Source organism: Abramis brama, assembly GCF_963993115.1.
Source record: "Abramis brama genome assembly, chromosome: 15".
In the NCBI taxonomy this organism is placed as follows: Eukaryota; Metazoa; Chordata; class Actinopteri; order Cypriniformes; family Leuciscidae; genus Abramis; species Abramis brama.
In genome coordinates, this window is record NC_139977.1 from 15,232,668 (window position 1) to 15,254,283 (window position 21,616).

The 21,616-nt window shown below is 37.9% G+C and overlaps 1 protein-coding gene and 1 long non-coding RNA gene across 4 annotated transcripts; both read left to right on the forward strand.

The window, feature by feature from the left end:
• The first annotated feature begins 4,573 nt into the window (after nucleotides 1-4,573).
• LOC311097181 lies at nucleotides 4,574-7,366 on the forward strand. The gene is made up of 4 exons (XR_014609203.1): nucleotides 4,574-4,692; nucleotides 6,209-6,255; nucleotides 6,366-6,431; nucleotides 6,984-7,366. It is a non-coding gene; the product is annotated as an uncharacterized lncRNA (long non-coding RNA).
• Nucleotides 7,367-9,083: 1,717 nt separating this feature from the next.
• clk4b (CDC-like kinase 4b) lies at nucleotides 9,084-21,597 on the forward strand. 3 transcript variants are annotated; one of them, XM_084137159.1, is made up of 13 exons: nucleotides 9,084-9,193; nucleotides 9,962-10,119; nucleotides 13,490-13,709; nucleotides 14,152-14,242; nucleotides 14,859-14,925; nucleotides 17,193-17,309; nucleotides 17,382-17,548; nucleotides 17,671-17,765; nucleotides 18,431-18,560; nucleotides 18,901-18,983; nucleotides 19,070-19,149; nucleotides 19,268-19,358; nucleotides 21,276-21,597. In XM_084137159.1, the coding sequence occupies exons 2-13, from the start codon at nucleotides 9,962-9,964 to the stop codon at nucleotides 21,420-21,422; spliced, it is 1,446 nt and encodes a 481-aa protein (XP_083993285.1). In that variant the 5' UTR covers nucleotides 9,084-9,193; the 3' UTR covers nucleotides 21,423-21,597. The 3 variants fall into 3 exon arrangements, with proteins under 3 accessions (XP_083993285.1, XP_083993287.1, XP_083993286.1); XM_084137160.1 differs by having other exon boundaries at nucleotides 9,108-9,192; nucleotides 9,951-10,119; XM_084137161.1 differs by lacking the exon at nucleotides 14,152-14,242 and having other exon boundaries at nucleotides 9,091-9,193.
• Nucleotides 21,598-21,616: the final 19 nt, after the last annotated feature.

The following is a 21,616-nucleotide window of genomic DNA, read 5'->3' on the forward strand; positions in this document are numbered from 1 at the left end:
TTGAGATGCCTCAGCCGAGCTCAGATCCTCTATGGGTGCGCATCATCATCATCATCAGCGCTGGGGCTCTTGCGGCTCCTGATCGGTGGAGGCTGGCCACGCTGGCGGCATCCCTGAGCGCAGGCTCCCCAGCACTGCCATGGCCTGGACACAAGCCCCATCTGTCTCTCTACCCCTATCTCCCTTCTCATCCATCTCATCAATAAAGCCCCAGCCCTATCCCGTTGGCAGCCGCTTTGCTGGGGGAGACGGAAGGGCGGGGCATGGACCCTCTGCGGCAGACTATTCCGGACACGCATGCATACAAACACACACACACACACACACACACACAAATACACACACACACTATCTGGCCTCAGCATCCCTCCAGCAACTGTAATTACTTCAGTACAGTATATGCCGTCTCAGGCAGCCTGGACCAATTTCCCTAATGCATCCACTACCCCGCACCCACCCACCCCCAGACCAGCCCCGCATTTGGTTTAATGGCCATCGATGTGATCGGCCCTCACCCGCACACAATGACTCAAAGAGGTTATAAAGACGCGAGCGGGTGGCCGGCACGTTAAACTTTTGAACCGTCCTCCATTAGACTAAGAGGAGCCGTCGTCTCTCTCATCCTCCCTTCCCCATCTACCCTCTCTCTCTCCTTCTCGCTCGCTTTCCTTCTCACTGCAAGCCAGATTTATGATTCCCGGCCTGGCAGAATCTCAGGCATATATTGATCCTGATGAAAGAGGTTCACTTCATTTGGCAAGAGGAATGGGTCTTTTCAGTAGACTTTACACATCCCATCAAGTGTAGGAGTCGGAGCTTTACTGACGTGGCCACTGACTTGTCATGAATTCTCAGGCACAGAGAATACACAATCCAGTGATGTACCTTTGTACATTTTCACTAAATGATTTCTTCAAAATGTAGCTATTTGGTAAGTTTGCCAAGTGTACATGTTCTGCAGATGCTATTCAGTGGGCATTGTTTGAAATATGGACCACTGTTAATGCCAGTGCTCTTGGTGTTGTTTCAACCTTTGGTCCCCTATAGAGTGATGGCGTATTTTTGTAGGCCAACCCGGAAGATAGCATCACCCCGGTTCCCTTGACAAAAAACACAATTGGATTTTTTCCATTGGCTTTTGGATTATTGCAGTAAATAAGCTCTATCACCAAAAAAAGTTCATGATTCTTAAATGTTTTGTTCATCAAGATAAATTTCACAAAAGAACACAACTGAATTTTGAAGCCTAAATACAATCACCAGGAGTAAAAAGCTAAACGTAGGCGATAAACGAACTACACCATGGTTGTATGACTTCATCATCACCACCATTAGGCTTCCAACAACTCTTTCAGTCTTTATTTAAAATCTACAAGTTGGAAAGTCTGAGTTAGAATAGTTTGCAAGAGCGCGATTATAAACACAAGGCTGAAGCGGACTAGTGAGTAGATGTTTGCAGTGATGGCGTTTAATGTCAACCTCTGTAGTCCATTTAACCAAAAATATATATTTTTTCAATCTCAAGGGGGTATTACTGATGTATTTTGTGCTGTAGAATAAAACATGAAAATATCTTGAGCTTTTGTTAACCACAGAGTTTATTTTAGGTATTTAACTAAAATCCCATTCAAAAACCCCACTGACTTTTGGAAAATGGAATGAGAAGTGCAAAAATGCTAACTTAATTCCAGGTTTTAGGACTCATTCCTGCAGCACTCTATTCAGCACCATGAATGAGTCTTGTTAGAAATGACTTTCGGACTGCTGCAAACCTATTGGAATGTGTGAAGGCACACACATTTTGAATTCGGCCCTCTGGTTTCTCCGCTCTGACCCCTGCTGCACAGTGGCAGGGCAGTTCCAATTATCACTAAGAGCTTTTCGCTCCTCTTTTGTCAATATGCACGATACACGGTTTTGTGCTGAGCAAAGGCTTTTCTGAAAATGAAACTTGTCAGACACACAAGTTACACACTAGGACTCCTTCGCATGCATGCACACAATTCATCTCATGACAGGTTCATCTTTTTACTGGAATTGAAATGGAAGGCAGTAGGAAACTTAAATTGTGAGAATGGAACAGCCCTCGTTTTTAATCTACATAGAAGCTTTTGCTTTACTTAAATAATCACTGATAAGATACAAACGTAAATCTGTCAATCACTTCATCTGACACAACCTGAAACTGTGCTAGGTAAATCAAGTTATTATAACAAATGTATCTATTTATGTTTTGCATGTAATGTACAAATCCTAGATTTCTTAACCCAGTTTATTATATTTCCAAAACAGTCTTTCTATATATATATATATATGTATAATATTTCTTATGTATATATATATATTATACATAAGAAATGTAATTTTTAAAGTGTCATTAAAATACTAAATCAACTACTGAATAATAAAATAAAATAATAAAGAACTGAATAATAAAAAACTGAAAACAGACATCCAGAAAATAGAAATCCAGTAAGTGATATTCTAAGATTTATATCTTGTAGCTTATATGGATACACATTTAATTGCCAACATCTTAATTGAGGATATTTCATAATAGTAACACTTTTAACACTAAAAACAATCATTTGGATCCATAAATCCCTGATTAGCAAATAGACACAAAAACCTTTGATACATAATTCAACATAATACAATGTCACAGATCAATATTTTCCAGAGACACAAATGTTGATATTCAGATGAAATTACTAAATAAGATTTTGTGACTTAAACATGAGAAAAAAAATGAGGCATCTTACCCTGCCATACAATCAGAGACGATTCATCTGGAGCAGCTTGAGGCTAAAAGTCAGGCGGTTAAGTATTACTGTAAATACTGTAAATAAGTAAATACTGCAGTAAAATGTCAGCTAGATATTTGAGGGGGAGAATTGTTTATGATAGTGGAAAGTGTTTGTTCTTTTTTTATTGTTCAGTCAAGGTGACTGTGAACAGGAAAGGTGGAACTTCACAATTAAAGGGATAGTTAAAAGACCCAGACTCTCAGTCATCCCAGGGACACACTACAAAAAGGTAAATAACATTATGTGTCGAATACAAGATTATTTGTTTTATATTTGGAAATTACAAATTGTCATTACAATTTTTGAAGTAAAATTTATTTTTTATTTTTTGCCTACTTGGAATATCTTCTCATCAGACCCACTGCAGTTCCTTCATGGACCCCTAGAGGTCTATAGAATACTGAAATCCAGAATCCTGAAATTGGAAAACCTTGACTTTGTCATTCATATACGATGAATATTTACAATATTGTGTTCATTAGTGTTTCTGTCAAGTGAAGAGTAACAATATTATTATAAAACATTAAACTGATAGATATGATTATGTAATTTCACTGGTGAATACAGAATAAGTATTAAGATGTATCAATAATAATAATTAGAATGAAAAGTTGTATTCATCAATCTTGTTTTGTGTATAAATTTAAAGATGTGGAAGAGTTTGCAGAGGAGGCGACAGGCTACTCTGCTCTGGGATTGTTTTATATAGGCTAACAGTTTCATAATCATCTTTAAACTTTGATTTATTTATTTGAGACAACTTCTCCGACAAGAATAAAGACAGGTCTGGTTTCACAGACAGGGCTTAGATTAAGCCAGGGTTAGGCCTTAGATCAATTAAGGCATTAAGTAGCTTCCTTAAACGTGCCTTAGAAAAAAAAAAACACTATTGTTGTGCATCTTGAGACAAAACAATGGCAGTGACATATTTTAAGATATGTCAGAGCAAGTTGCTTTCAGTTAAGACAACTCAAACATGCATTTTAGAAGAAGAAGACTTGTGCTTTGTTGAGTGTTTACCCAGAAATCCTCGCCACTATGGAGGTAGATTTGTGTCTTTATTATTCAATCAAAAAAAAGGTTGCTTCAATCAAAAAATATATTTTCAATCAAAAAAACCCGTTTCAATCAAAGAAAAAAAGTGTTTGAATGCAAAAATATATTTGAGACTCAAAAAAATGCATTTGAACACTATTTTTTTTTGCTTGAAAATGTTTTTTTTGATAGAAGTGAAGGTTTTTTTGTTTGAAGCAACTTTTTTGATTGAAGTATTGTTGTTTTGTGTTTGGGCCATATTATGGGTAGGACATTTGTGTCTTTATAATTCAATCAAAAAAGAAGTTGCTTCAAACAAACAAAACATATTTTCAATAAAAAAATCACTTCAATCAAAAAATAAACCTTTTCAATCATAGAAAAAATGTTTTTGAATGCAAAAAAATATTTGAGACTCAAAAAATTGCACTTGAACACTTTTTTTTTGATTGAAAATGTTTTCTTTGATTGAAGTAATCTTTTTTGTGTTTGGACCATGTTATGGGTAGGACATTTGTGTCTTAATTATTCAATCCCAAAAAAGTTGCTTCAATCAAAAAAAAAACATTTTCAATCAAAGAAAAAACTGTTTAAATGCAAAAAAAAAAAAAATCATTTGAAGTGTTTTTTTTTTTATTGAACTTTCTTTTTTTTTGAATGAAGTGAAAAAAGTTTTGAAGTCGTTTTTTTTTAAAATCATTTTGACACAAACGTACCGCAGTGGGGGCGGGTGCTTCCCCATTGGTCAGACATGCTTGAGTGACAAGTGTCTACACCAACGACGTCTTTCTGACAAGCAAGTCATGGTCGCCACTCGCCAGCGAGCCAGGAAGCAGTGGTGGAGTTGTTGGTAAGTAGATAAAACCGTATTAAAATGATTGGTGTCACGTTATTAGCCTACTCTGTTTGATATTTCGATTAAACATACAGCTTGCTAACTTAGCTCACGTTGACTAATTTGTGTGATGGTGTTAGATATCTGACGCCTCATATTGTCAGGCAGGCTAGCAGGGTGCGCTAACGGCTAATTGAATTGTTTATTTCACTTAAGTAACGTTACAGAGGCTTGCTATGTGCTAGTGCTATATTGTGTTATAATACGTAACGTCATTAGTGGTCAAACAACAGTCCACAGGCCAACTGTTGCCCACAGCGCTGCCTGTTTAGCAGCAACAGGTCATGCAGAGCCTGAGTCTATCTTCTCACACAGCCCACAGGATTACAGCTATTTGACCGTCCCGCTCTCTCTCTCGCTCACGGGTAGTGGTCTCCCCACCATCACAGTCAAATGCTCGCAGACACAGAGGCAGATGCTGTTATTTTGAGAGCGGGGCTTACATATGCCGTCCCGTACGGAAAATAATGTTGCATACCACCGGTAACATGAATATATATTCCGTTGCTCGGTGCGCAAACTAGCTGTGTCAGGCATTATTTATAAGTAGCCTAATGTCCTGCACAACTCCACATGGAAAACTGGCAGTTCAATGAAGTGATGCTTATTGTCTGACATAGTGTACAAGTAGTTACTAGCTTAAAGTATTGTGCCAATAATGATCCTTCTGGTAAATTTGGCATTCAGTTGAGACACAAAAGCTCTTAGTTTAATGAAAATCCTTGGAAAAGAAGACAAGATGGTTTGTTTAATTAGTATTCATTTATTTAGATTTCTAATATCATATAGTATTGTCCTGTCAACCCATTACAAGTCTTGCCTTATTCAGTGTTGATTTATTGACATGTTTATGTAAGATGTTTTATTAGAAGGTGTGTGAGTGAAAGTTGTCTGAAGTTGTATTTTTCTATTTTATTGCAATGCTGATTGATAATGTAGGACTCTGGTCCTGGCTTGGCCTAAGTTTTGGTGTCTCTAAATGCTGTGCTCTGTAGGCATGACACATTAATTTCTTTATGTGATACTTTATTTTTTGCATCAAATTATTTGAAGTATTGATAAGCAGTATTGATATCGATACAGGTATTGCTGCACTCTCAATTATAACTGCTCAATAGTGTCGTATGGTTACTTTTATTATACAAGCCATCAATTTTGATGGCTTGTTAGTGTAACCGTTAAGCATAATGGCATTAATGCTATATATAGCGTACATTTAGCCAGATATTTTTTTTTTTTTTTTTTTAAGTAGCTAACTAGCTAAAGCCTTAAGTAGCTGAAATTAAGTTGTCTCATGTCTCTGTCTGCAGCAACACACACACACACACACACACACACACACACACACACACACACACACACACACACACACACACACAGACAACGATAGCTACCTACATTAACTGCAACATCTTTCCAGGCAGCAGATGGACTAATTGTTTTTCCTGTTGATCAAATTATGTTTTTTTAGGCCAAGAACTCCACTAAAACTTTTTGGAACAGGATTGCTTAATAAAGGTAAGAATGGATGGGTAGATTTTATTTATGGTTTTGCTCTTTTTATGTGTCCGGTGTATTGTAGGTCATAACCATTTTCACAACAGCCATCTTTTCTCCCTCCCATTTAGAAAGACCAATACTACACATCACCTCTTGTGCATGTCTTCATGGCAAGGCGATTATCACATACTCAGGTTACACTCCACTTGCTGTTAACTGGATTCACACTTTTTAATCTTTTTAAAAATATATATATATATATATTAGTCTTTTTAGACTCTACCTGCTTCATCTAAAGTGATTGATGGTGTTATTGTTGATAACAGTGGTTAACTTAGGATCTAATCTCTCATCCCAGTATGACGAGCAGGCAGCCACTTTTGGAGTTCAAAGGTTAAGGTCACTGTGATCTCACAAGGTGGTTTTAGTCTGAAGAATGTGATCTTTGGGATGGATTGATAAATTAGTCAAAATTAACCTAAATATTCACTTTCATATTTAAATTATATTCCTTCAGCCTTCACCACATGGGGTAAACAGAGGATGTTGGCCTAAATGGCAAACTGACTCTTGTTGCTGGAGGAATATACGTACATGGAAGTATTTTCAACAATCAACTTTCTCTAGCATAGTTTTTAGATAATAGAGGAAAAAAATATATCCATGGTAATGGTGTGAATGAACAGGGAGGTCAATACATAATTTTGTCATAGCATCACTTTTTTATTTCCCCCTCTTATATCCAGAGTTGCTGGTGAAATATTTGCAGTGAGCCTTGGCCAAGGTGGACCGCCTCCAAGCTTTCTTCAAGAGTGGTGTTACCAGTATCTGGTGACCGGGACACTGAAGGACATCACAAAAGAAAATGTGCATGATGCAGAGTTGTCCACATTAATTTTAATTAGTTTTGATGCAAAAAATAAAGTATCACATAAAGAAATTAATGTGTCATGCCTACAGAGCACAGCACCTAGAGACACCAAAACTTAGGCCAAGCCAGGACCAGAGTCCTACATTATCAATCAGCATTGCAATAAAATAGAAAAATACAACTTCAGACAACTTTCACTCACACACCTTCTAATAAAACATCTTACATAAACATGTCAATAAATCAACACTGAATAAGGCAAGACTTGTAATGGGTTGACAGGACAATACTATATGATATTAGAAATCTAAATAAATGAATACTAATTAAACAAACCATCTTGTCTTCTTTTCCAAAGATTTTCATTAAACTAAGAGCTTTTGTGTCTCAACTGAATGCCAAATTTACCAGAAGGATCATTATTGGCACAATACTTTAAGCTAGTAACTACTTGTACACTATGTCAGACAATAAGCATCACTTCATTGAACTGCCAGTTTTCCATGTGGAGTTGTGCAGGACATTAGGCTACTTATAAATAATGCCTGACACAGCTAGTTTGCGCACCGAGCAACGGAATATATATTCATGTTACCGGTGGTATGCAACATTATTTTCCGTACGGGACGGCATATGTAAGCCCCGCTCTCAAAATAACAGCATCTGCCTCTGTGTCTGCGAGCATTTGACTGTGATGGTGGGGAGACCACTACCCGTGAGCGAGAGAGAGAGCGGGACGGTCAAATAGCTGTAATCCTGTGGGCTGTGTGAGAAGATAGACTCAGGCTCTGCATGACCTGTTGCTGCTAAACAGGCAGCGCTGTGGGCAACAGTTGGCCTGTGGACTGTTGTTTGACCACTAATGACGTTACGTATTATAACACAATATAGCACTAGCACATAGCAAGCCTCTGTAACGTTACTTAAGTGAAATAAACAATTCAATTAGCCGTTAGCGCACCCTGCTAGCCTGCCTGACAATATGAGGCGTCAGATATCTAACACCATCACACAAATTAGTCAACGTGAGCTAAGTTAGCAAGCTGTATGTTTAATCGAAATATCAAACAGAGTAGGCTAATAACGTGACACCAATCATTTTAATACGGTTTTATCTACTTACCAACAACTCCACCACTGCTTCCTGGCTCGCTGGCGAGTGGCGACCATGACTTGCTTGTCAGAAAGACGTCGTTGGTGTAGACACTTGTCACTCAAGCATGTCTGACCAATGGGGAAGCACCCGCCCCCACTGCGGTACGTTTGTGTCAAAATGATTTAAAAAAAAAACGACTTCAAAACTTTTTTCACTTCATTCAAAAAAAAAGAAAGTTCAATAAAAAAAAAAACACTTCAAATGATTTTTTTTTTTTTTGCATTTAAACAGTTTTTTCTTTGATTGAAAATGTTTTTTTTTTGATTGAAGCAACTTTTTTGGGATTGAATAATTAAGACACAAATGTCCTACCCATAACATGGTCCAAACACAAAAAAGATTACTTCAATCAAAGAAAACATTTTCAATCAAAAAAAAAGTGTTCAAGTGCAATTTTTTGAGTCTCAAATATTTTTTTGCATTCAAAAACATTTTTTCTATGATTGAAAAGGTTTATTTTTTGATTGAAGTGATTTTTTTATTGAAAATATGTTTTGTTTGTTTGAAGCAACTTCTTTTTTGATTGAATTATAAAGACACAAATGTCCTACCCATAATATGGCCCAAACACAAAACAACAATACTTCAATCAAAAAAGTTGCTTCAAACAAAAAAACCTTCACTTCTATCAAAAAAAACATTTTCAAGCAAAAAAAAATAGTGTTCAAATGCATTTTTTTGAGTCTCAAATATATTTTTGCATTCAAACACTTTTTTTCTTTGATTGAAACGGGTTTTTTTGATTGAAAATATATTTTTTGATTGAAGCAACCTTTTTTTTGATTGAATAATAAAGACACAAATCTACCTCCATACGCCACCGGAAGCGGTTCTTGAATGTAAAGCGGAAGTCATATCATAAACGGCTACAGAGATCAGTCTGGAAAGCAAAGTGTCTTATTTCACGATTTGAAAATAACAGGTGAAAGGTGAGTGCATTTAAGTTCAAATATGTAATATAATACTGTCTTTTACAAGTTAATTAATCACCTCGAGGCTGCGGTGGTGACTAGTGTAACGTTAACGTTAAGTGCCTTGCCTCTGCATGGATGCTAACTGGCTAGCCACCCAAGAAAAACACTCAGACTTGAAGCCTTGTTTTTGATGAATAATTAAAATTTTCTGCGTTCTGGTCACTAACTTTAATAATTACATAATCCAGTTAGTGCACAGTCGCCTGGCATTGTCTCGTGAGTAGCTTTGTTTATATTAGAGGCAGAAGGGCGGTGGCGGCTAAAGCGCGAGTGAGATTAACGTTAGCTAGCTCTTTGTGACCAGGCAACTAAAAAATGAAAGTTAGACTGCGACTGTAAACAAACAACCGTTTGATGTTATAGACGTCGTGATCAAATGTATTTCTGCATCTACTGCGGGGCATTGCGTTCAGTGTGCCGGGATACGTGTTGAACCTTAATTTAGATTAACCTAATCGATGTTTAATCTCTTGTAAATAAGTTATGTAATATCCGGATTTATTGCATGGTAAACTGCTCGGCTCAATTTTTAACAAGTCAAAACAACTGCAACAACGCGGCAACATGAAATTCAATAACTCGATCTGGAGCGGAGAGCTGCTGGCATCACCTCGGCTGTCTTGAATTTTACAACCTAGCGGGGTGTAGGGAATGTCCTGGGATAGTGTTTCCCTGTCATTATTTTTATGACTTGGCCCTTTTTTTCTATTCTGGTGTGTTGAGATGCGGCGATCTAAGCGGATGCGGTCTCCGGATGGCTGGATCGCGGAGTACAGTTGGGAGGAGAGAGTGGAGGTGCACAAGAGACCCAAGCGCAGCTCGCCCAGCGGGGAACGAGACCGGCAGCCCGGGCGAACACATCACTATAAAACATACGAGAGGTAAGAATGACTCATTCACTATAAAGATATGAATAGAATTACACTTCATTTTCTTTCAGTTTATTTGATAGATTATTTGTTGTCTTATCCTGCATGTTTGCAGAGCCTTACAAGATGTAGTGTAGTGTTCTTGTACTCAAAGACAAACTGTCAGGGTGACAAGTGCTGTAATCGGGCCTGTCAGAGGCTCCTGATCTGTGCCCGCAATTCAGAGAATCCTGATGATGTAAAATCCTTCTGTCATTAAGACTGCAAGTGGGACTTGTTACAAAATTTATGTTGTGAGATTATGAAGGTTTCAACGTCTGTCCATAGTGCTGCCACTAAACCTAATTGATGTTTCATTGCTTGTAACTAAAAAGTGATGTAATATTCGGTTCAGCTCAACTTTTAACAAGTCAAAACAACTACAATAACTCAGAAATATGGGAGGGTGATCTTCCCAAAATTTCATATCACGATCTAAATCGCGATATTCCCAATTTCGAGAATATCCAGACTGGACTTATCTATTTGCACGATTTAAAACACGGTATTGCATTAAACAATCAGTTGTCAAAATGGTAATTAAACCCACTTTTAAACTTTAAAACACAGCAGAAGGTATTTGCTTTAAGACCGAATGCATGGATCTAATATGACACGTATCCAATTTCTCTTCCAACTGTTTATTCACTTGAAGACATAACTGACTGTCTTAATATTAATACTGTACATAATGTAAATGTATTTGATATATTTCTGTATATATTTGACCATTGCGCCCACCTGAAACCCCAATTATACTTTGCCCTTCCGTGTGCTGCTCCGTCTCGCAGCGCGCACAAAGCGTGTGGGGATCAGTCTCTTTCACAGATTAATGTGCTTTTAACAACTCTTTAAAATAAAGCATGTCCTGCAGTAGTTTGCATTTTACGACAGTCACGTTACATGATTTGACTGTAAAGCGGCTACTCAATCCAATGATAAAACCGCTGAGAGACCAAGACGAGGACTTTATGCACTTGTGACACACAAATAAAACATCGGGTGAAGAAAGAACTTTTACTAGCTTTTCTTTATTGCACAGACTGATGTTTCTTGATGGTACAAAGTTTAGTGGTCAAAGAATACATCGTCCCTATTTTTTTTGGTAAGCCCCTTCACTCAGATATACATCAAAATATGGAAGAAAGTGTTTGTCGCTACTTTTGTTTCATCCCCTCTTTAAAAGCTCGAGCTAGATTCTAATTTGGCTGTCAATGTTTTTATCACTCATCAGGTGGGAAAAAAATAGTTCTGAAAGCTATTCCAGACATATTTTTCCTGTCGTTATTTTTCTAGCTGTGGTGTGTGGATGCATTTATACTCAAAGAATTAGAATAATTGCTAAAACTTTATAGTTATCGTTAGCATTATAATCATCGTCCTTGTTGTGAACGGGCCTTAAATCTGCACTTATTTTTCTAATGCACAAAATATGCAGACTTCATCTGATATTCTTTAAAAAAGGATGTTATGGTCTGTTAAGGGATATTCGCCCAAAAATTAAAATTCTTTCATTAATTACTCACCCACATGTCTTTCAAAACCAGTAAGACTTTCATTCATCTTTGGAACACAAATAAAGATCTTTTTGATGAACTCTGAGAGAGTTCCGTCCCTCCATAGACAGCTACGCAACTACCAATTTGATGCTTCATAAAGTTCATAAAGAGATCGTAACACTAATCCATATGAATCGAGCAGTTTAGTCCAAATTTTCTGAAGAGACTCGATTGATTTATACGATGAACAGATTGAATTTGGGCTTTATCACATTTAAACATTGATCAGCGAACATAAACAGCTCAACCGAACCTGCTTGCTGCGCAAGAACAAACCTTATTGGTTCTTGCGGAAGCTCAAACATGCTGCGTAACACAAGAATGAACCTCATTGGTTCTCGCATATCAAGATGAACTTCCGTTTACCACAACTGATGTGTGAGTCGATTAATGTTTAGATGTGAATAAGAGCCTAAATTCGATCTGTTCATCATATAAAGCATCGAAAGGGTATTCATCAAAAAGATCTTAATTTGTGTTCCGAAGATGAAATTAACACTAGAAGTGCCAGAATTCCATAACTACTAGAACTGCCGCAAGCTGTCATTTTGATATCTTTAATGATAAATACCCAATTGAGAGATTAATGCATTTATTGTATTAGGATGTCTTTTAAAAACAAAACAACACCAAACTGTACATTTAAACAAGTTTAATTATACATTTATAAATAAATAATATCCATAGATGTCCTGAACAAAATGACGGAGTAGCCTATGTTTTCATGTTTCCACTGTTCGATCGCAACCGCGCCTGCCGACACACACACACACACACACACATTTTTTCCGTTGATATCGGAACGTGAGTGAAGTACAAAGCCTGTAATAAAGAATAGTTTACCATCCAAATACATCGCAAATGTTGAAACATTTTGATTCTAATTAGAGAGTTACGTGAGCCTAACGCCGCTTACTTTCACTTTCGCTTATAAAGTATTTCATTTTGGCTTGTTTATAGTTATTTTTTCATTCTTGTTCTGTTCTGAATATCATTACATTTAAATGATTTGTTGTTGAATATGTTTAGTGTATTTTTTACCACATTTTATTGTTGTGTATATTGGTATTGCCTATAATAATACCGCGAAATTCAGTGCGGTCAGTATGACCGTCTATGGCCGAAATAGGTAAATATGTTCATTTGTTTTTTTGCCTTATGTGTAATTTATATGAAAAACATTTTAAATGAAAATACAGACCCTTTTAGGAAAAGTCAGGTACCAGCAGGATTGTATTTATTTTTTCAACAAAGTTATTGCAGATATAAAATTCAAAATGGTTCTTACGGGTTTGGAACGACATGAGGGTGAGCAATTAATGACAGAATTGTCATTTTTGGGTGAACTAACACGCTAAAATTTCACTGGTCAGGAAGGCTTCAAAAGTTGTCACAGAATGTTCTGCTACTCTACTATGCAACAGGCTGATAGCTGTGACTTGGATCACAAGCTGTTTAAATCAAACACAACACTCAGGCATCCGATTAGATTTACTGCTTCGACATTGACAGGTTAAAGCATCGCTTTCACTCATAACTGCTCTCTCGGAGTTAGTTTCTGTGGCTCTTTCTAAGTATAGCTTGTTCTTGAACTCCAATCTTTCGAGAAGACACTTGATGCTTTCAGCACCCAGCAGATCAGGATTCAGCATTCCTTACTCCCTGCTGAAAGGGTTGATAAATTGCAGCAAAGTGAAAGCCACTTATAAATTTAGCTGTCAAAATCTCATTGTCATTCGATGTAGAGCTGTGTCATCTTCCTCACTGATGTTTGTTTTTGTTAGGTGTCACATTAGCTCCAAGAGGCTGGAGTGCCGAGAGCGCAGGGCCAGAGAGGCCAGTCCGGAGCATGGCGATTATAAGGGTCAGGTAGACCCGGTCAGCGAGACGGAGAGGGAGAAAGACGGCAAGCATTACAGCCAGTCGTCCGCACGCAGCGGGCGCAGTCGACGCAGCAGCAGAGAGCATCAACGTTCACGCCACCCCAGTCCCTCCTCAAACTCGGTAAACCATTTGTCATTATTTTTACTTAGCTGATGCATTTGTTAATGTTTCTAAAATCCAGATTTACCGTAGTAACCATCCGCTGTATACTTGCAGTAAGGTGGTCAAGGAATCAGTTGATTTTCACTTGATCTACACTCATTGGTTGCAGAAATGGCTATTTGTTGATTGGTTGAGGGTCATGAACAGAATTAGCTGCACTTCAAAGAAAGTTGTTTCTTGTCTGAAAATGTGTTGCCATGTCTTTCTTCTGTAACACACACTATGGTGGCCCTGTGCCGTTGCTTGGCGATGAATTTGAATTTGCTGCTGCCGCCGTGGCCTGGCGTGGGGGTCCGAATCACTCCCTCCCCTTCATCCAACCCCCCCTCGCTGAATGAATGAATGATGCGTACGGGCCTGATTCTGACTGGTGTTTGATGGTGGTGATGATGTACCCCAGAGAAGTCATCGCAGGAAAAGAACCAAGAGTATTGAGGATGATGAGGAGGGTCACCTGGTCTATCACAATGGAGACATGCTAAGAGCAAGATGTATAGAACACAAACCTTTCTCTATATAACTGTCTGTTCTGTGTCTATTAGTGGGACAATTCAGCCTACACTTGGGGGTTATAAGGGGACCTTTGAAGACTTCTAATATTAACCACTTAGAATATAACTTTGATGTGTGAAACTTTAATTTGGCACAGAATTTTATAGGCTACTCAATGAATATGATTTAATAAGCTTGTTTAAGGAATAGTTCACCCAAAAATGAAAATTCTGTCATTAATTACTCCCCCTCATGTTGTTCTAAACTTGTAAGACTTTCGTTCATCTTCGAAACACAAATTAAGATCTTTGATGAAATCTGAGAGTTTTTTGTCCCTCTGTTGACAGCTCAAAAAGTTCATAAAGAGATCGCAAAACGAATCCCTATGAATTGAGCGGTTTAGTCCACATTTTCTGAAGAGACTTAATGTGTTCCGAAGATAAATGAAAGTCTTACGGGTTTGGAATGACAACAGGCTAATTAATGATAGAATTTTCATTTTTGAGTGAACTATCTGTTTAAGTACCTGTTAGTAATGTAAAATCTATGCTTTTGTATGTTGCATCATCCAGTCACAAAGCCTTTCTTATGATTGCTTCTTTACCCTGTTTATAGATGAGATTGTAGGGACTCTGGGCGAAGGAGCCTTTGGAAAAGTGGTGCAGTGCCTCGATCACTCAAAGTAAGCCAGATTCTGTGACTTCTTTGTCATACATATTTTTTTCTTTTAACATTTGCCATGTTTACATGCACCAAAATAATTTGGCAAGTATGTAAATACTTGAATATATAGAAAAATTCCTTGAATGCATAAGTCTTTTTATAATAATATCTGTTTACATATGCACATTTGCAAAAAGTAACTGTGTTTATTTACATCTTACAAACCAGCCAGTGGAGGAGACTGAACATTTACTAAATATTTGCTTAAAAAAAGCTCTTCTGACTAGGGCTGATTATTCGAAATTATAATAAAATCATGATGTGAGCATGCACAGTTTCTGCTATGGTTCTGCTGTGACATTATTAACTACTTTTTAATTGAACTGTTATATGATATGTCACATTTTCAATTGTGATGATATTCAGGAAAACTGCACTCTTGGTCGTGTTATGTTGCTTAACTGTGTCATATGCTATAGCTTAATATAAAAAAGGCAGTATGGTAAATGAGTTTCTTTGTGTGTGCTGCACTCATTTGTTTCGATTTCTTCTCGAGGCTGCGTGAGTTAGAGATGCGGGGTTGGCGGTTACAGCCGCGGATAAACCGCGGATCGGGCGGATGACGTGACGAAAAATAATATTTTAATTCAATTCGGGTGGGTGGCGGGCGGTTGAACCAATCAAATGAAAAATATTATGTATACAGCAATCAGCGGATGGCGGGCGGGTGCGGTTTTGAAAATTGGTCAAAAACGTTGGTGCGGATGGATGGCGGACGGATGATGAGTTTTGTGATGCGGTTGCGGATGAAATAATAGCCCATCCGCGCATCTCTAGCGTGAGCCTCAACAGCGCAACCTTGATACTGTCAGTACAATTATACATTATTATCTACTATCAATCGCCACTTAGACTAAATGTCAAAATCAGAATAATTCTTGGGGTTTTTGTGATTGCCTAGTTATTTTTTTTTACTGATATTTTGATAAGGCTACTTGTCCGGTCGGGCAAGTAAAATTTTTTCTCTTCAAAAATCTTTTAAAAAAATCCACTTGTCCCTGACCAGCGTTAATGTCAAGCCATGCACTGTAGGATCTCAGTCATTTAATGTCAGACTGTATGGCAGTCAAGATGCATTAAAAACAGATGCACACAAGAAGACTCGTCCAGAGTTTTACATCATAAATCCGGGTCATGGTCAGTGACGTGAGCATGCATGTGGGATAGAAATGGTGGCTAGCAAACAAAAACAATCTCTAGCATTAATTTTGATCATGGCTTTTTCTTTGAATCTTTTAGCATTCTCAAAAATGGTCTCGGACAGCCCCAAAAAAAGCCGTAAGGTGTGAACCCAAATTAAATCTAGCATGAGAACAGAACAGGGCAAGTTTACTGTTACGACATGGAAGAAAGTACAGAAACAGGGAAGGTGAATTGAGGACAGGATAAGGACTTCAACATTCATGGTTTGGAATATTTTGGATACAGGAGAGATGATCTATCACAGAGCCAGGTAGTTTGCAAGACCTGTCAAACTATTGCTGCGGCAAAACAGAGTAGGAGTCATTCACAGAGGACATGTGTTTGCAGTTAAAAACATGAGACGCAGGCCTAGAGATGACGCACAATTGGTTAGACAATCGTCTAGCGCTTTTACATAGAAGCAGTGGCACATTTCGAACCAGGTGAAGTTCGAAATCACTCCTGATGAAGGTCGTGTGACCGAAACGTTGTGCATTAATAAAAAATTAATTCAAATTGCAAGTTAAGATAGTGTTCGGGAGTTCCTTATATGTTGAACCAGGTGAACAAAAATACAGGCATTTGCAAACTGCACAACATATGAAAAGAGTTCAAAAAGGCATAAAGAAATAACCGTTTCATTTATGCAAAGATATGGTTGCGGCAAATATCGTCAATAAAGCTGGCTTCCAAAAAATTATACAGATGTGTGCAAGGAAATATCGTTTCAAAATTGCAATATTGATAACAAAATTGTGATAGTGATTTTTGTCCATATCGCACAGCCCTACTTCTGACATATTAATCAGCTTTCCTTTTAGGTATGTCATCGAGACAAAAATGTTAATTATACTCACGGTGGCTTTCTCCAGCTCCTAATGTAGTGGCTTGGGATCTGTGCATGTGCAGAAGTTTGTTCGAAATGAACAATAAATGCAAAGTATAGGCTTCATATAAAGAGAACTTTCAGAATCTGAAATCAGATTGGAGTGATTCGGATTAACAAAAATGCATGTAAGCATACCTAGTTTCTTTTGTTTGCAGAGGTAGTGCACGAGTGGCGTTGAAGATCATCAAAAATATTGAGCGCTACCGTGAGGCAGCCATGTCAGAAGTTGATGTGCTTGAGCGGATAAATTCGCTTGATGGCGAAAAAAGATAGTGAGTATTTGACTCCAAGGTAGAAGGTTTTCGGATGGAGCAGTGTAATAACTTACCTCTGTGTCTTTGCAGTGCTTGTGTCCGGATGCTTGACTGGTTCGATCACCACGGCCACGTCTGCATAGTGTTTGAGCTGCTGGGACTGAGCACATACGACTTCCTGAAGGAGAATGGGTTCATGCCTTTCTCACTGAACCATATCAGACTCATGGCAGATCAGATCTTTAGAGCCGTGCACTGTGAGTATATATATGTGTGCATCACTGATACAGATCCTTGTTAAGCACCATTTCATAGAAAATCACTAAATCTATTTCATAATAGTGATAAATCACTTTATTATACACCTTGTTTCCATCAGTTCTGCATCGAAATAAGTTGACGCACACTGACCTTAAGCCTGAAAACATTCTCTTTGTGGACTCCAACTATGACATTAAATATAACCTCAAGATGGTGAGTAAAAGTACATGATAAAATGTCAGTACAGATAAAAGTTTGGGGTCAGTAAGATTTGTATCTGTTTTTGAAAGAAATTAATACTTTCATTGATTCAGCAAGGATGTATTAAATTGATGAACAGTGGAAGTAAATGCATTTATAATGTTACAAAAGATTTCGATTTCAATTAAATGCTGGTCTTTTGAAGTTTATGTATATTAAAGAATCTTGAAAAAATGTATCACGTTTTCTCAAGAATATTAAGCAGCACGACTATTTTCAATACTGATAATAGTAAGAAATTAGTATCTATCAGCATATTAGAATGAAGGATTTCTGAAGGAGTGTGAGTATTGATGCTGAAAATTCGAGCTTTGCCATTACAGGAATAAATAAAAAATACTATATATATATATATATATATATATATATATATATATATATATATCTATTGTTTAAAATATATGAAATGTAATAACATATAAATGAAGTTACTGTTTTTTTTTTTTTTTTCTGTTTTTTTGGTCAAATAAATGCAGTTTTAGCAAGAGATTTCTTCAGAAACATTACAGATTCTTACCAACCCTGAACTTTTGAACCAGTAGTGTTATGTCTGTTTAGAAGATAAGTGTTGATTTATAGTGAGAAGGGGATGCTGACCGTAATGTTCATTGTTACAGAAGCGAGATGAGAGGACCTTAAAGAGGTTGGATGTGAAAGTGGTGGACTTTGGCAATGCCACCTATGACCATGAGCATCACACCTCTTTGGTGTCAACCCGCCACTACAGAGCTCCGGAAGTTATTTTGGGTGAACTATTTGTACTATTCCATCCACCAGTTTCACAGACAAGGCTTAAGCCTAGTCCCAGACTAAAATACATGTTTGAGCTGTTTTAACTGAAAGCAACTTGCTCTGACATACCTTAAAATATGTCAGTGTTATTGTTTTGTCTCAAGTTGCACACCAGTAATGTTTTTTCAAAGGCACGTTTATAAAACCTACTTAAATGTCCTAATTGAACTAAGGCTTAATTCTGGCTTAATCTAAACCCTGTCTGTGAAACCAGGCCTTTACGTTGGTGGTTAATCCACAAAAAAAAATGTGTGCATGATTTTGTAAAATGCTAAATGTTGGTCTCTTCTGGCAGAACTGGGCTGGAACCAGGCATGTGACGTGTGGAGTTTGGGCTGCATCCTGATTGAGTTCTATCTGGGATTAACATTATTTCAGGTATGACATTTTGCATACAAGTGTTACCAAATGCTGCGTAGCATGATTTTAAATGCAGCGTACTTACAGAAACTTGCTCTTTTCAGACTCATGACAGTAAGGAGCATCTGGCCATGATGGAGAAGGTTCTAGGGCCCATACCTACACACCTACTCCAGAAAACTAGGTGCAGTATTGTAACATGAGACTAGTTTACGTTGCTTGTTTATCATGTGATTTGAAGATATGAGATGTTTTGGGATTTATGCAATCTCTCTTTGACTCTGACTGCGCTTCATTGTCAGGAAGCGGCGCTATGTGCATCATGACAAACTGGACTGGGACGAGCACAGCTCAGCAGGGAGATACGTGAGGAAACACTGTAAACCTCTAAAGGTAAAGATCATTGACTACTGAACACTACTAAATTCTCAAATCCCCAAATCTTGATTATATTATGCTAGGGCTGCCCCATAATAGTCGACTAGATGAGGCTTAGTTGATCAATTTTATTAGTTGGATAGTCATAGGAAAAAAAAATCAACAGGAAGTGGTGAAATCGCGCAGTCCGTGAGGGACAGATCATTAACGGCGGGTCCTTGTGGAAATTACAGGATGTCAGGCAGGAAATCCAAACGTTCGCCTATCATCCATCAACCTCAAATATGGCTTATCATTTGAAACATTTTAGTAGTAGCAACTTTACATAACTCTAACGTTAGCCTAGATAAATGTGTGCTATTATTAGGTGCATATCCAAGTGTTTGTGTGGAGCGTGGAAGCTAAAATATAGACATGGAGGCGCCGGCACGATCATTTGCGCTTTTTCCTGATATCAGTGGAAAGAACTGAAATTAATCTATTGTTTGTTCATTCTGTAAACTCACAATAACAACAAAACGTTGTGCGTTTGTAAAATAAATAAAACAAACCAGATGCACTTTCTGCCGTCTCAGTCTCCCTGAACTGCAGCGCGTCACATGAACAGAAACTCAGCGTATTAGTCGACTAATGGCTGAAATGAACGACAACTAGTCGACTAGAAAGATCTTTAGTGGGGGCAGCCCTATATTATGCTGCTATGCTAATAATGCATAAATAATTTGTTTTATCCTGTAAACCATTTAGTATAATTTCTATTGCCTCAGAGTTGTTTTTGATCGATTTGTTCTATTTATATGCACAAGTACAAAATGTTAGAGGTTTTTGGAATGAAAATTAGGGATGGCGAAAACTAAAAATTTTCTTGACCGACCAGCCGGTTGAAACCGGTTAACCGATTAGTTTAAAATATGCTACGCTTTTTGAAATAACAGCCATTTCGAGCTGCGCCTGCAATTTCGCAACTTTTCGCATCTCTCTGCCGCTCTGCCTCCTGGCCCTTCCACTCACGTAACTTTTTTTAAATCCCCTACAGCGCGAAACATGAGTCCCGCAAACGCGGCGCCGAGGAGCTTGTATGTAATCGGACGGAGGACAAATGACTCCTTAGTTTCGAAATGGTTTGGGTACAAGGTGATCGCGTTGAAAATAAAGGCGTTTGTCTAGCATTAGAAGCTCATTTGAAACATTGCCACGCCTCATTTAAGAAAATGACAGCTCCGAAGAGACGCCGCTTTAGTTTGAGGTATAGTGCTAACAATAATAAAGAAATATGATGACCATCATCACCTTACATCATAGATGATGTGCTACTACTGTATTTAAGCACTGTATCACACAAGTTGCAACTTACATCTGTGTCATTCTTTTTGGTGAAATGGTCCCACACACTACTTTTCTTTGCACGCTTCATCCTGTCGTCTGCCCTGGCTCTAACCTCGAGTGTTTTAGCCTGTAGCCTTTACTTTTCGCAAACCTTGTGAGCGCGCAAACCCAAGCGCTGTGACCTCGCGCCAAACATTTTTATTGGTTTATTAAGTACAAACAGGCGAGTTATGAAAAATTGAGTGTGAGGGATTTGTTCACTTCACACAAAAAGATCTTGGAATGAGATGGCTAACTGTAGTAGCGTTAAGTCCACTGTCTATAATAGCCTAATTTAGAGATTTTTTAACCGACTACGGACAACTTTGATCGGTTAACGTTTATACGGTCAAACGGTCATCGGTTAACATCCCTAATGAAAATACTGCATGTTTTTCTCTGAATTGATTGAGTTGTTTTCTGTTGATTGCTCTGCATGTTTAACACTTAAAGTCTTGTGGACTACTACTTTTGAAGATGCATTGATGCCAGTATGTAACTGAGACATACTGCTGTTTGAGTTGCATGGATGAAAATAATGTTGTTGAATCTTTGCTCCATACGCAGCAATACATGTCCTCTAAAACCCCGGAGCACGAGCTGCTTTTTGACCTGCTGCAGAAGATGATGGAGTATGATTCATCCAAACGAATCACCCTGGAGCAGGCCATCGCACATCCCTTTTTCAATCCGTTAAGAAAAGAGAGAAAGTGACTCGAAGGCGACATTGAATGAACATTACTGCTCCCAGGGAGACTCCTGCTGACTGTATCAGTCTGCTTTAAGACTGCCTGCTTCATTACCTCTGTCCGTATTTATTGTCAGTTTGAATATAGGGGCCAAATTCCTCTGTACTTTTGACAAATTAAACTTGAATGATTTGAATGCACACCATTGTTGTCTATTTA